At 34.2% G+C, this 15,293-nt stretch overlaps 1 protein-coding gene across 27 annotated transcripts in view; it reads left to right on the top strand.

The window, feature by feature from the left end:
- Nucleotides 1-15,293, top strand: part of RNF180 (ring finger protein 180) — a 271,039-nt gene that overhangs the window by 207,060 nt on the left and 48,686 nt on the right. For all 27 annotated transcript variants that reach the window (XM_070519608.1, XM_070519599.1, XM_070519601.1 and 24 more), the window contains one exon: nt 11,356-11,581. In XM_070519608.1, the coding sequence (XP_070375709.1) occupies nt 11,356-11,581 (226 nt within the window). The remainder of the gene's footprint in view (nt 1-11,355; nt 11,582-15,293) is intronic.

Here is a 15,293-nt window from a genome sequence, read left to right as displayed (position 1 = left end):
CTGCTAGCACATCCTTGGTTTTCAAAGCAAAAAAAAGATTATTTTTGCAAATAGTGACAGTCAAATATTACAAGCATTTTACTTCAAATGCCAGAAATGAGGGTGGTGGGCAGTATAACTTACCTATAACATGTCATAAGTTTTTTCATAAAAAGCAGTATATTTTAGAGCCACATATGTCCTCTAAAGAGAGCCAAAAATGGCAGAAATAGATTCTTTCAGTTTTGCTGGAGAAAAAGGGTTTCTATTCTAATTAATTGCTTTTAGTCCCCAAACCAGAGTAATTTGCAGGAATTTATAAATCCCAGTCTGAACTTCTGCACTTGTTTACTGTGAATGTGAGTCATTTTTAGTTCTCTCAAGGTAAGGACTATTTCCTTAGTTTTTCCCTTTATTTAGCTTACTTATTTCATAAGTAAAAAGATTATTATTTTCATTTAATATTCATCTTTATTAGAGCAAATAGTCTGTGTAGAGTTGCATTCCTCATAGCTTTTAATGGGATAAATCTAATTCTTCCAGTGGCCAGTATAGGAGAAATGACAGTATATACTTCTTCAGAATTTTCTGTTTTACACATGTGTCTCAATAGGTAGCAGTTTCGTCAGTACAGAGAGAGGGGCCCTGAAGGGATTAATCAAGCAACATAAAGAATAAATGGTCTCTTAATAACTCTGTGTCTGATGGCCTTGGCAATACTGAATTAACCTGCAAACATCCAGAAAAGTATGATGGTGACTGTGAAAAAATACTCCAAGCCAGCCTTGGGGAGCTCTCAGAGGCGTGTAAAGTCTTCATTTAGTCCCTTCCTTTCCATGGATATGCTGGTGGATTACAGGAATAAATATTGGGAAATTCTCACTCAACCTTTTGGATTGCACAGCCCCGAGTTCATTTGAGGCCCCGTGAATGCTGTTTTCCCTTTACCACAGAGTGCAGGGATCTGGTCTGTTCCTTTTGTAGCTACTAACTACTAACACACACTCTAGACCTTGGGATGTTATTTCAGACTTTTCTTTTAAGTAAAGCAAGCACTCAGAACAGGACAACTAGATACTTTTGACATGGATCCCTAGACCTAACTCTAATCTAAAGCTGTATTTCTGTCTTGCAAAATAATTGATGTAAAAAACAATTCGGATATAGTAGTTATCAGTCTCTAGAATGGCTTATTAATGAGATGTGCTGCTTAGCTGAATGTTCGTTTTTAGCAACCCCATATCAATCGCCAATTTTCAAATAATTAGAATGTAAAAAAAGAAAAATAACTAAAACAGTATTGAAGATTATTTAATCTTTCCTTGATGCTTTAGAGGCCACCTTAGGGTTTTATAGTAGCTCTTGCTTTTCATTTTGAATGAAGTTATTTATCATGTAACAGAACTATATATATAAAGCTGATGGATCTCTCTGTTGATACTATGATATCTAGGTGTGGCTTTTTCAAGTAACTGCTAAATATTTTTCCTCCCCCATCCCTACCTCTAAAATCTACACTATGGAACATTTTTTTCTACCTCTTTGAGCCTTTCTTTCTTTGGATCCCAGATAGATGAGAACTTATCATAATTTAGAGCCCACACTGTATTTTTTCCCCTAAATTATCTTGTTTAGTATTATCAGTGGTGAGATTATGGACAAAATCGCCAATTCATTAAATACTTACATACTTTAATACAGTATCTAATATATGCCTAGAGCCCAAATCACCTTTTCTTTCTATATACTAGTGTATCAGTTCTCACACTTTTTGATCTCAAGATCCCTTTAAAAATCTTAAAAATTATTGAAAAACCCAGAGCTTTTGTGTATATGGATTATAGATATTTACCCTATTATAATTAACATTGAAAAAATTTAAAATATTTATTAATTTACATAAAACTAATAGTAAACCATTATATGCTAATATATATTTCATAAAAAATAACATTTTCAAAACAAAAAAATTGATAAGGATGGCATTGTTTTGCATTTTTGCAAATTTCTTTGGTGTTTGGCTTAATAGAAGACATGTATTCTCACATCTGCATCTGCATGCAGTTTGTTGCTATATATTGTTTTGGTTGAAGTATATGAAGAAAATCCAGCCAGATATGTAGTCATAAAAGGGAATAATATTATAACAGCTTTTCAAGATAATTTTGCATAGTTGTCTTTGATACTACACCAAAACTTGACAAGTGATAGATTATTAAAGGCTAGTTGCAGTGTGGAATCTGACACCTGATATGAACTTTAAATACTCCATTATATTAGAATCAGTTGTCTGTCTTTGCACTTTGAGTGATTCATTAACTCATGCATGATTTTGTAATATCAAGCATTAGACATTTGGAAACTGCTGGTTCTCTTAGTTATGCAGCTCTTATAAATGTTGACTCATTTCATTATGCAATATCAAAAAAAATTGTTAATATCACTACCATTCTCTTCACAAAAGTCTGTATTTGGATGCTGTAAGCAAATGCAAGTTATCCAAAATTCTAATGTTTGCTTGAAAGCTCAAATTTTATCATTTTGATTGGCAACAGATACTGTCAGTTGTTTCCCTTGAAGTGACAGATTTACTTTGTTCATTTTTTGTGAAAATGTCTGCCAAATAACCCAGCCTGAATAATCAGTTTGTCTGACAGTTGTTCTTCTACATGAAAAAGGTATCCCATGGAAAAAGCAGCTAGTTCAGCTGACAACTCAAACATTAATAAAGGTACTTTTTCTCTAAATAACCATTATGCTTTGGTATGCAGCAGAAGTGCTTTGTATGCACTTGCGCATGTCTGTCACATGCTGTATTAAAAGATATATATTCAAGGGTGAAGACTGAATAAAAATTAATATTTTCCTGCTTCATCAAGGCCATTCTTAGTGGAAATTGTATTTTTTTCCCTGTGCATGGTAGAATATACAAATATACACATACATACATAAATTAAGTGAAAATTTTTACTTATTTTAATTATACTCACCACTTCCTTAGAGACAATTTTTAGTGAAAGAAAGATATAATATTAATTTCAACTGATAATTTTAAAGGAAATAGACATTGAAAAAAGTGTATTTTTAAAAGAATAAATATGTAACACTGCTGGGAAACAAGACAGCATACAATCAGTGGACCAGAATCTTTCAGGAGTTTCTAGAAGGTAGAAAGCAACTGAGTTTGCATTTATTTAGAAAATGAAGCAAATTAGTTATTTTTTACAAAAAAAAAAAGGCCCAAGAAAAAAACTGATGAGTTAAGAGCATGTCCCATTAGATACCTGGAGCATGTCCTATTAGATACCTGGGGTAATTTCAAGATCAAAAATTAATTAGGAGGAATCTTGAATGCATATTGCTAAGTGAAAGAAGCCAATCTGAAAAAGCTACATCCTATATAATTCCTACTGTATGACATCTGGAAAAGGAAAACTATATACAGATCAGTAGTTGACAGGGATTGGGAGGAGGGTGAGAAGGATGAATAGGTGGAGCACAGGAGATTTTTAGGGCAGTAAAACTATTCTGTGTGAGACTGTAATTCTGGATACATGACATTATGCATTTGTGAAAACTTATAGAATGTACAGAACCAAGAGTGAACCCTCATGTAAGCTATGGACTTCATGTAATAGTAATGTATCAATATTGGTTCATCAATTGTAAAAGCAAATGCTAATAATAGGTGGAACCTTGTGTGTGTGTGTAGTGGGAGGGGATATATGGGAAATCTTTGTATTTTCTGTACTGTTTTTCTGTAAACTTAAAACTGCTCTGGAAAAAATAAAATGTCTGTACCTATGAAGAAGTATTGTCAGACTTTTGAGGAGTACCAATAATATGAAAGATAAACAGAAAAGCTGACCCCAGAGGAAAGAGATATATCCAGGAAAGAAAGGGATAATATCAATATTCTAAATATTATCCTAAGATAGTCAAGAAGATATTATATCTTGAAGGTAAGAATAGTCTACTATTAGAAAAAATGAGCAATCAGAGGATAAGAAAGCATTCATGAAAATTAAAAACATGATTGCTAAAATTTAAAAAAAAATAGCATGCATGAAGGTTGTGTAACAGCATGAGGTAAAATGTAAGCCTAGAAAGCAAGCTTCCTGAAGGGGTGGATTTTACGTTAATTCACTGCTTTATAACCAGCACCTAGAATGGTGTCAGAGCCTTAGTAGGCACTCAGTGAGTATTTGTTTAGTCAAAGAATGAATGATTTTGTGTCTTGGAAGATAACATTGAGAAATTCTCCCAGAACATAGCATAACATAGAGCGATAGAAAATACTAAAAGAAAATTGAACCACGTAAGATAGATCCAAGAAATCCAATCTTTGTGTAGTAGGAATTATAAAAATAGGAGCAGAGATAATAGAAAGCAGTGATTAATTAGGGAAAAAAATGAAATTGCCCTTGGATTTCAGAAAGACTTGCATCTTCAGATTGAAAGGGACTCCTGAGTACTGAACGGGAGTAACTATAAAGACACATAACTGGTTGAATTTTTCACACCTGAGGACAGAGAGAAAGTTGTAAAGACCTCCAGCAAGAAAAGAAACAGAAATAAGATTGATATCATCTTTTTCATATTCAATGATAGAGGCTACAAAACAGTGGATCACTATCTTCAAAGTTCTGAGTGAAATAACTTTCTGTCTAGAATTTGCTCAAATAGAACTCAAATATGAAGAGAAAATAAAAGGAGCTTCATACATGCAAGAACATACAGTTTACCACCCACATACATTTCCTGAAAAAAGATTCTCAGGGATATACAACAGTAAAACAAAAAAGGAATTCAAGAGAGAGGACGGTAAAGGATACCAGAAAAAAATGTTAAACAAGCCAAAGAATAAAAATAAGCAGAAAATTAAAACATAGTTTAAACTAAATATAGATTAATTGTTTTAAAGAAGGTATCTTGACAAAGTAGAGCCATAGTATATTTAAACAATTGCTAACATTTTAAAAATAAAATTCAGATGAATTTGATAAAATATGAGCAGTTTTTGTTTTTGGGTGGGGAGTAAAATTCTAGGTCTTGTTCAGAAGGGGGAGATTATAGATACTAAATTTCAACTATTTTTTGTTAAAAGTTAATAATTATTAGAAGAATCGAAATAATTATTAGAAGAATGTAATAGCAGCAAACACTTATATAGCACTTTTTATATTCCAGGTACTGTTCTGAATGCTTTATATATATATTGTCTTTTAATTCTTCCAACAACTCTATGAGCTAGGTATTGTTAGTATCCCCACTTTACAAATGAGGAAAGTGGGACCCTGGGGAGTTAAGTAACTTGCATAAGGTCACACAGGCAGTAGTGGCAGAGCCCAGATAGACTGGCTCTGGAGTCTTGCTTTTAACCACTGTCCTACTGTCATTTCTTGAAAAAGATAAGATGGAGAAATAAAGCCAAATCACAATAATTGTAAATGAGCTAAATGTCACTGCTGCTTTCTTGTGATTGTTATTAATAAAATTTCATGGTCTATTAATTTTTATACTAATTTGATTTTTTAAACCTTATTTGCTTTGTGTTATTTATCAGTTTATTATCTCCTTTTCTTTGCCTAGAAGCCCCTGTAAAGGAGCTGGAGAGACTGAGTCTATTTAGTTGATTTTATACAATAATTTCTGTGGGGCCAAAGCAGTTGGACAATTGAGGACCCCTTATATTCATTTGCTGATTATGATAATGGTTCCTTGATATTTCTAACTTCCCTGTAGATCCTATCTAAACTTGCCTTTTTCTTTTAACCTACATCATTATCGTCATCAGTTAACATTTATTATTTGCTGGTAGTATTTGAAGTGTATTAACTAACTTAAGAATGTGGTGATGAAGAGTGTTGTTCCAGATCCAGACTGGCTGGGTTGAAATCTCAGCTTCACCACTAGTAGTGTGAGTAAGTGAGCTCTCTATATCTCAGTTTCTTTTGATCTGAAAAATGATGATAATAATAGTACCTATTTCATAAGGCTTGTGTATTGAGAAAATTAGTTAATACGTACAACTTTCATCATCTTATTTCTGAGTCCTGAAGTATTTGCTAAGGGACAAGATAAATGTTCAGCTCAATGGTGAATGTACTGTGTAAGAGTGAACACATTATTCTGTGCTCACACCCGTTTGGTTTATGAATAGGTATTTCATTTATAATCTATTTTAGTCAAAATCTGACTTCTCATAACATCCATTCATTTTTAGATCATGAGAACTACACAGAGGAAAATTATCTCTCTCACACAAATACTTGAACATGCTTATCTCGTAGCCTCTTAATATTTTTCTGAATGAATATCCTCAGTCTTTTAGCAGTACTTCATATGAAGTAGTTCCACAACTCATGCTGCCCTGGCCCTCTGTGTGTTTCTATGGATAACTCTAGTTTGTCTACATCCCTCAAAGTAGCTAGAAATACAGTGTGATCATTATACAATGGTAGGCACACAAAACCTCCCTATATTGCAGTTCAAGTGTCATTTGCTTTTTAAGTAACCACATCATAATTGAGCTTCTAGTCAGTTAAAATCCCTAGCTCTTCTTTACATTAATTACTTTCAGCCAAGTTTCATTCATCTTCTATATGTTGCAGTCTATTTTAGAGTCTTAAATGAAGGATTTATCCTTATCCCTGTTAAATTCAATCTTGATTTCAGCCCAGGGACCTATTGAGATTTTTTTTAAACTTGACTCTGCCATCTGGTGCAGCCCAGTTCACATTTTTATATTATTTGCTGATGGCATACTTTGTTTCAAAAGGATTTTGGTTGTTCTTAACTTAATCTTTCCTGTCTCTCCCCCACATTTCTGATAAGAATTTTTTGGATCTTATTGAGGAGATGAAGATGAGTTCATAGGCACAGTTATTAAAAATCTCCTTCCAGATTGACATTGATGTATTAATGAGTAATTAATTTTTAAAATGTAACTATCCATCCAACAGCGGAATTACTATTATACAACACTGCATCTCTCCAATTTGGAGAAAAACTCAGTGGAGTTCTATCCTTGAGGTAATTTGTTGTCCTCTTGCATAAAAGATTTTGTTACCTGATATGTGCAGTTTTCTGAATTAATGAGAACTCTTAAACCTTTATAATCCCTTAAAACATAGTGATCCTCAAGGTCTTTACATATGTTATTTCCATTTTGTGGATTGATTCACTTAGCTCAAATAATAGATGAATAGTTCCAACCTCATTTTCTATTTTCAAACTTCCACCTTCAGGTTTATTTGCAAAATATTATTGTATTTTTAAATAGCGAATATTTTATTTCTTTGATGTGTTTTAATGACATCTAGTCATTTTTGTTATGTATGTAGGGATAAAGTACTTCATAGAAATAGAATTCTGCACAAATATTTGGACTACAATTTGGAATGCTCTAAAAGGTTCCACAAATTTTTCTTTTTATGCCCTGGGTTTCTTTGAGGTTAATTAGTTCAAATCTCAAGGCACAATCCAGAGAGTCTAGTATAAACAAAATATGTTGACACTATGAAATAAAATTCAAGTAAGTAAGCATCTAGATCCAAACATGTTTTTTGTCTGGGGTGCCCAATTCAGTACTAATTATCCACTTATAGCTTTCATTTTTCAGGAATCTTCTAAGTTCAGGAGAGACAGATAGATCTTGTTGCCTTTCCAGCAGATTTCTCTTTATTATTGTTCCAATCATAGCTGCAAGCTTTCTGTTGGTAAGGGACATTTACTTCGTATCTTCTCTGTGTTAAAATTTGTATATATATATTTTCTGGAATTTCACAGAATGCTTGTTATCCAGCTGGAAATATCCACAAGGCCACCAGAATACTTAAGAACACTTGACAGAGATACCCACAGGAATATACAAATCAATATAATGTTTTACAAGCTGGACCTATGAGCAATTTGAGGATGGGAGCACCCATAATCAGAATCTACTTTAGTATCAACTTTAAAACAAGCTATCAATTAATTAATTCAGCAAAAATATATATATATATATTTTATACAATATATAATGCATTATTATATATTTCCTTTTATGTATCTTAACATTCTATTGGGAGAAATAGAAAAAATAGGTGAATAAAATTATTATTAAGAGCTATAATGTAAAAAAAACAAGTAGCAGTGAGAGAGAACAACTTTAGATAGAATAGCAGTGAAATCCTTTTGGGAAGTTGATATTTAAACTGATTTTAAGAATGTGGTGAAACTAGCCATGTGTAGAAAAGGATGTGTCGATTAACTTTTGTTATTTAACCAATCACCCTAAAATTTGAAACGCCAATATTCACTCACATTTTTCTGGGTTGGCGGTTTGGCCTGGGCTCAGCTGTGATGGCTTATCTCTGATCCAAGTGGTATTACCTGGGCTCACTTGTACATTTGCAGTTAGCTGATGATCGTTGGCTCTCCTCACACGTCTGGTGGGTGGCTTGTTGTCAGCATATATAATCTTATACTCACAATGGAGGTAACTGGACCATATGTCACTTATCATCAAGCAGGCCTTCCTAGGCTTGTCCACATGGTAGTGGACTCAGTGTTCCCAAGAATAGCAAGGGAATCTCTATTTGTATCATGTTTACTGATGATTCATTGGCCAAAGCAAGTCACATGGCAGATCCCAAATTCAGAGGGCGGAAAAATAATCTCCCCATCTTGATGGAATGCGTACGGGTGCACATACAGAGATAGGAAGAATTTTATCTATTTTGTAATCAACCACATGGAGTAAGGGCTTTTTAGGAGAAGGGAAGTATTTCGTCTCGAGGCCCAAAAGGCAAGAAAGTGTTTGGTGCATTTGTTGAGCTGGAAAACCAGTGAATTGGAGAATAGCTAAATATTGAGGATAAAAATTAAAAAAAAAATTAAAGCTGGAACTGGATCATATAGAGTTCTGTAGACCATTGTAAGGAGTCTGATCTTATTCCAAATGTAAGAAGGCGGCATTAAGTAGGTGGCAAGAAAGAAGTCCTGGTCTACTTAGGAAATACTGCTGGAAGATTAAAGAAGATAGGTCAGGAAAGCATCCTAGATTCGGCTAGGTTGTTAGTGACTTATACAAAAGTGGTTTCAGCAGAGTATTGAGAGCAGAAGCCAGGTTCTTTCTCTCCCCAAAGCCCCAGTACATAGTTGTATATTCTAGTTGTAAGTCCTTCTAGTTCTTCTACTTGAGCTGCCACCATAGCATGGCTACTGAGAGACGAGTGGTGTGGTTCCACTCCCAGGAACTGAACCTGGGCCACCAAAGCAGAGTGCACCAAACTTTAAATGCTCGACCATCAGGGCTGGCTCAAGACACTCTTGAAGAATAACAAGATGAAAGAATGTCCTCTGCCCGATATTGAGGCTTATTATAAAGCTGTAGTAAGAGATTGTAGTTATGGCATAGGAATACACAGTTAACTAATGGAACAAAATAAAGGCCTCAGAAGCCAACCCATGTATGTTTGGCCTCTTAATTAATAACACTGTGGCACTTCAGAGCAGTGGAGAAAAGGAAAGTCTTTGCAGTAAGTGGGTTATACCAATTAGTAAGTACATAAAGAATAAAAATGAAATTTACCCCTAATGTACACCATGCATGAAAATCAATTTCAGGTAGATTATAGGATTACCAAATATTATGAAATACAAAATAATCTATCTTAAGACTTTGGAAAAGGGTAAGAGTTCTTAAATAAGACACAAAAAGTACTAACCATAAAGGAAAAATGTTCTTTAAAATTAAGAACTTCAGGGGCCAGCCTGGTGATGTCGTGGTTAAGTTCATGTGCTCTGCTTGAGCAACCTGGGATTTGTGGGTTCAGAACCTGGGTGCAGACCTACACACTGCTCATCAAGCCGTGCTATGGAAGCATCCTACATACAAAATAGAGGAAAATTGGCACAGAACGTTAGCTCAGGAACAATCTTCCTCACCAAAAAAATAAATAAATAGATAAATAAAATTAGGACTTCATTTCATCAAAAGACACCATGAAAAGAGTGAAAAGCAAACCAGAGGAAAGGAAGAAAATAGTTGCAACGTGTTTAACTGGTAACAACAAAAAATAGATTAGTAAAAACGCTTACAGGTCTATAAGAAAAATCCAAAAACCCAGTTAAAAATAAATGGACTAAAGACTCAAATATGTCCTTTATGAAAGAGAAATTACCAACAAGTGGCAGAAAGAGGCTGGCAGAGGGGAAGCAAAGCCATCTGGCTAAATCAAATAATTTTATCCAATAGAAAGGTTTTTCTGTATTCTCAAGGCTCTGTTTGCCTCATTTACATAACTTTTACATTTCATGTAACTTACAAATATTTATCAAACCCAAGGCCCACTCAAATATTGATCATTGATCTCCATTTTTCACAAACATCAAAGTGAGGAGAAAAGATTACATGATGTAGATTCTCATTATGCCTCAGGGGACTGAGTCCAGGCCTGGTTTGAGGAAATGTTTCTCAAGGCTCTAGGAAAAACTACAGGGTCTGCAAAGAAGGACAGGGAGAAGGAGTTGGGGAGAAGGGGAGGAGGATAGCTGTGGCTAACATTCATTGAATATTTACTAGATGCTAGGCACTGCAGTAAATGAATTTACCTCATTTTAATCCTCACAGCATGGTCACAGAGGAGGAAATTGTGGGGTAAGTAACAGGAATTCTGCTACCTGACCTTGTGCTGCTAACCTCTGGCTACCTCTTTCCTAACTACCTCTTTATAGCCTCCTTCTTAACTGTTCCATTTGGGAGGGGGAAGGGGCTCACCATGTTTCTCAGCTGGAGGGCTCATCCCAGAGTCACAGTTTCTTTGCCTTGTCTACTTCCTGACATACCTTAGGCTTTGGCCTTTTCTTAGCTTTGAGGTCCAGAAAGGTGCAAAGTATAGAATAGAGAATGCTGAATGCACAGTGTGAAGATGAAGTATGATATTCTCTTGCTGTCACTTTTCATCACATGTAGATGCCCAGATAAGCCTCCATAACCTTGTGACAATCAGCCTATTTGCTGTGGTGGGAGTGGAATACGTGGGAAATCTATAATCCTGGGACTGGTACATCTAACGCTTACTTAACTAGGGCTGGTTAATAACGATACAGGTATACTTAATGTGTTTAGGTATATTTTAGCAGTTAGCATTATATAAAAATACTAAAAAGAATAATTAAGTCTTCTGAGTTTTTCACGTATGTTTTCAGTTTCTTCTCACTTTGCAGGGTAGCATTTCTGTCCCTTTGAATATGTCACAGAAACAGATAGTATGTGCTTCTCATAAATATTTTTATTCATTTTAACAAAATATAAAGTCAGTCTGTCTTTCTCAAGGAATCAATCGCATACTGAACTAAGGAAAATGTTTTTCTTATATTTTGCAGACTTTGAATAATGAGATGAGTACAGATGATGCCAACGAATGTATAGAAGAAAAGGAAAGCTACATCTGTGCAGTGTGTCTGGACGTTTATTTCAACCCATACATGTGTTACCCTTGCCACCACATCTTTTGTGAGCCCTGCTTACGGACTCTTGCCAAAGACAATCCTGCAAGCACTCCCTGCCCACTGTGTCGGACAATTATTTCCAGAGTCTTTTTCCAGACAGGTAACTGTTCTCTTTCATTAACATATTGCCTGATTATTCTGTCTGCCTCTTTGTTCCAGTTCTAAAGGTACTTTATAAATTATTATGAGAGAGTTATTGAAAATCATATACAGCATAATTTGTTACTCTCCACTTTATTAAACAGTGCTTGCCCAACTCCTAGAAATGTGTTAAAATCATTGAATCATGAATGAGAATAGGTCCTTATCTCTAATCTTATACTCTATGCTGAGATCTTTTCTAAAGTATCCTAACTAGTTGTTGTTCAGTATTTACTTGGACATCTCCAGTGTTAAGGATGTTTCATTAAAATTTGAAGCAACCTTGTTGGTTATTTATTCCTTTTAGCCACCTTCCACTACTACTCATTCTTTGGCCATTGTTATTTCCTCTGGAGTCTCAGAGAATGTATCCATAAATATCTGAGGACAGCTATTATACCTTTCTCCAAAACTGCAAATCCTCTCAACTTTCTTTCCGTTCTTAAGCTCTTCCTTCTTGAACGAGAAGAAAGTAAAATTGGAGGAAATATTTGTTTTCCTAAGTATCATGTGAAGATGGAATATAACACAGTATTTAAAACATTCTAATGGGGAGAGGAAAAACTAATGAATGTAGAACATAGAGAACTGCTAAAGAAAAATGGAAAAAGTAATAGAGATAGGCAGAGCTAATATTTATTGAGTGCTCTAGTGTGTGCTAAATTTTAGGGGAAAAAATTTCTCTCTCTGCTTTCTCACTTCAACCATAGAAGAGCCAAATGAGAATCAAAGTATGTACCTCATTGATAGTAAAACTGAAGAAAACACATGGCACATTTTTATTCCCTGAAAGAAAATACAAGGATCTACCTGCAAGGAAGAATCAGATTACGAAAATAAGCTTTGAGTACTCTAACGCAACCAGCTGCGTGAAGGCTCGCAAACCTGGTTTACAGGCTCAGTAGTCAAACAATGAAGAGAAAGTAATGATTTGCCTCTCTGATCTGCCTTGTGCATCTAGAATGAAGCACAAAATCACTGCGCTGAGCTTGCACAGACCCGGAGCCGAAAGGACATGCCAAGCATAGTGACTCTACCCAATAGAGAAATGTGGTCAGGGACACCAGGCTGTCAGCAATCTCACCAGACAAATTACTCTTCCCTTCATGGAGAAGAGTGACTAAGAGGTGGCCAGAGGGAAGGAAGCAATTCCATTAAGAGGGCAGAAGCTTACTGGAAGTTTCTCTCTGGCTTACATTGAAGTGGGGAAAAAAAGTTTCTTTTCTAATACCAGATCCCTTGCTGGGTGCTTTGGAGTGAACAAAAGGAGAGCCACCAAAGACAGCTTTTTCTTAGTGTTGTCTCTGACTATCTGTGCAAGAAAGCATTCACTAAAGCCTGTTTTGATACAAAGCATCTAGGTGGTGTACATAGTGATAGACAGATGTTGTCCCTGCCTTCCATGATCTAATTTAATGCTGATAAGGAGTTTTGAATTGCTTTCGTTATTATCTTAAAACAATAATGAGTCGAGTCTCTCTTGGTTCATTTATCAAACAACAATGTCATATTTTCCAAATCAGTTCTTCTAAAATAAATCATTTTGGGAATACTTATTCCAATGGAGACTGCATTTGGTTGTGTACTGTCATTTAGAAGCTGATAATAGTAATGGAAATATCCTACTTAATTATTCATACCCTACCTCAAAAGAATTTGTGGTGTTTTAAAAGATATATTCAATGAAAGGCAGAATAAGGAAATTTATTAATTGAAATGGAATATAAAGACCAGATGAGGGTGGATGGGCAGATACACAAGCTATATGGCCATCCATAGTAACTACATTTAGATGAAGTATTTGGTTTTAAATATTCTGGCTACCTAAGGAAAAGTAAAATTAAGTACACAGTTAAATGATTCTCATGATCCATGAAAAATAATACCAATTCCTAAAGGTAAGCAAAAGTTTTTTTGGCACTTCAAAAGGAATTTTTTATGTGATTTTTCCTCTAGGGCATATTGAGAGACGGAGTAGGCAATGTCCTCAAAAACATCCTCAGAGCAAATACAGTATCAGGTTTTCTAACATTGTGCCTTATGGTATTATTTGATAAAAGCTGATGAAATATCAGAGTACAAATTAGGGAAAATAACATTGCTAGTAGCAAAAAAATATGGTCTAGTTTTCTTATAAAAATAACTTAAAATTATATAAGTAATAAATTTTGTTATAGAAAAATCAAGACATATAAATAAAATTATAAGCTCAAAATCCTCCACAGTGCTGCAATTTAAAGACCATATTTAGTGACTGTCCTTCCAGAATATTTTATATACATATACTTAATCATTTTTCTTTTTTACAAAAAAATGAGATCATATTTTACATAAGACTTATAGCATGCTTTGTTTTACTTAAAATTCTTGTGATATATCATGATCTACTTGAGTCAATATGGGACATTAAGTTTATTATTTATTTAATGATATATGTGGATAAATATTTGCACACTGAGTATTTCCTTGTGGTAGATTTCTAGAAATAGAATTGTAGTTAAAGCATGTGTGTGTTTTAAGGCTGGGTATTTGTTGCAAAGTTATTGTAAGCAGTGGTATACAAGTGCTTATTTTCTCTACATTCTGGACTATCCTTTTGTTCCTTTTTAAATCTCTTACTATGCCCTTTGCTGATTTTTCTTTTAGTGTGTTCATCTTTTTCTTGTTTATTAACAAGAGTATTTCTTTAAATTAGTGTCAGCTTTTGTCATATGTGGCAAATCATTTTCCCATTTGTACTTTAAGTTTATTGTATTTTATGAATGTGCAGAACTTCTATGTTTTTATGTATCTCATATAGCAACCTTTGCCTTTATTATTTCTAACTTCAAAGTTAGGTATTAAAGGCTTTATCCACTACAGAATTATGTAGACATTCTCTTTACCTATATTTATTTTAGGTTTTCATTTTGTCCTCTTTTCCCCATATTTAACCTCAGTCTATTTATTATGGTACATCATTTGCTTAAGAATAGAGTACCTTTCTTCCATGTCCCTAGGCATTTATCCTAAACATTAGCTGAACAATCCATTTTTCCTATGCTGATTCAATTGCCTTTCTTTAAAAAGTAATAATTACTAAAACGTATGTGTGTTTCTTGGCAGCTGTTCTTTTCCATTCATATTTCTATCTTGTCCTATACCACTACTTCACTTTTATAATTATTCCAGCTTGTATGTTTTAATAACTCACAAGTAGGTTAAACTTATAAGTTATTTGGGGATAATTCGCATTTTTAATTAATGTTGTTATAACCTCGAATGATTATTATGCTATATCACTTCTCATTAAATTTCTGTAATTCCCTTCCTAATGACTCTGCACAATTCATATTAGCTTTATGCCTATATATTTTCATTGTTGCTATTGTAAGTGAGATTGTTTTCCTCTTCTGGTTTCAGATGCTTTTGTTGATATTTTGAGAAAGTTAGTTTCCAATCTTAGACCATTTTGTTAACCTTACTGAACCCTGAGAGTTATTTATTAAACAAATGAGTTAATCTTCTCAACTACCTAATGTCACCATTTCAATTGTGTAGAAACCAGAGGACGGTTATTGTCAACCGTTAAAGTGGAAAAACTGTCATTTTCTAAAGGAACTAAAGATATTTGGCCAATGAATAAGGGGTTGGTGGTAACATAATTCTATTGTAGTAGCTCAGTGGATAGA

This window comes from Equus asinus, chromosome 10 (genome assembly GCF_041296235.1).
Source record: "Equus asinus isolate D_3611 breed Donkey chromosome 10, EquAss-T2T_v2, whole genome shotgun sequence".
Classification (NCBI taxonomy): Eukaryota; Metazoa; Chordata; class Mammalia; order Perissodactyla; family Equidae; genus Equus; species Equus asinus.
Note: the sequence above shows the minus strand (reverse complement) of the source record. Positions and strands in the feature narration are given on the sequence as shown.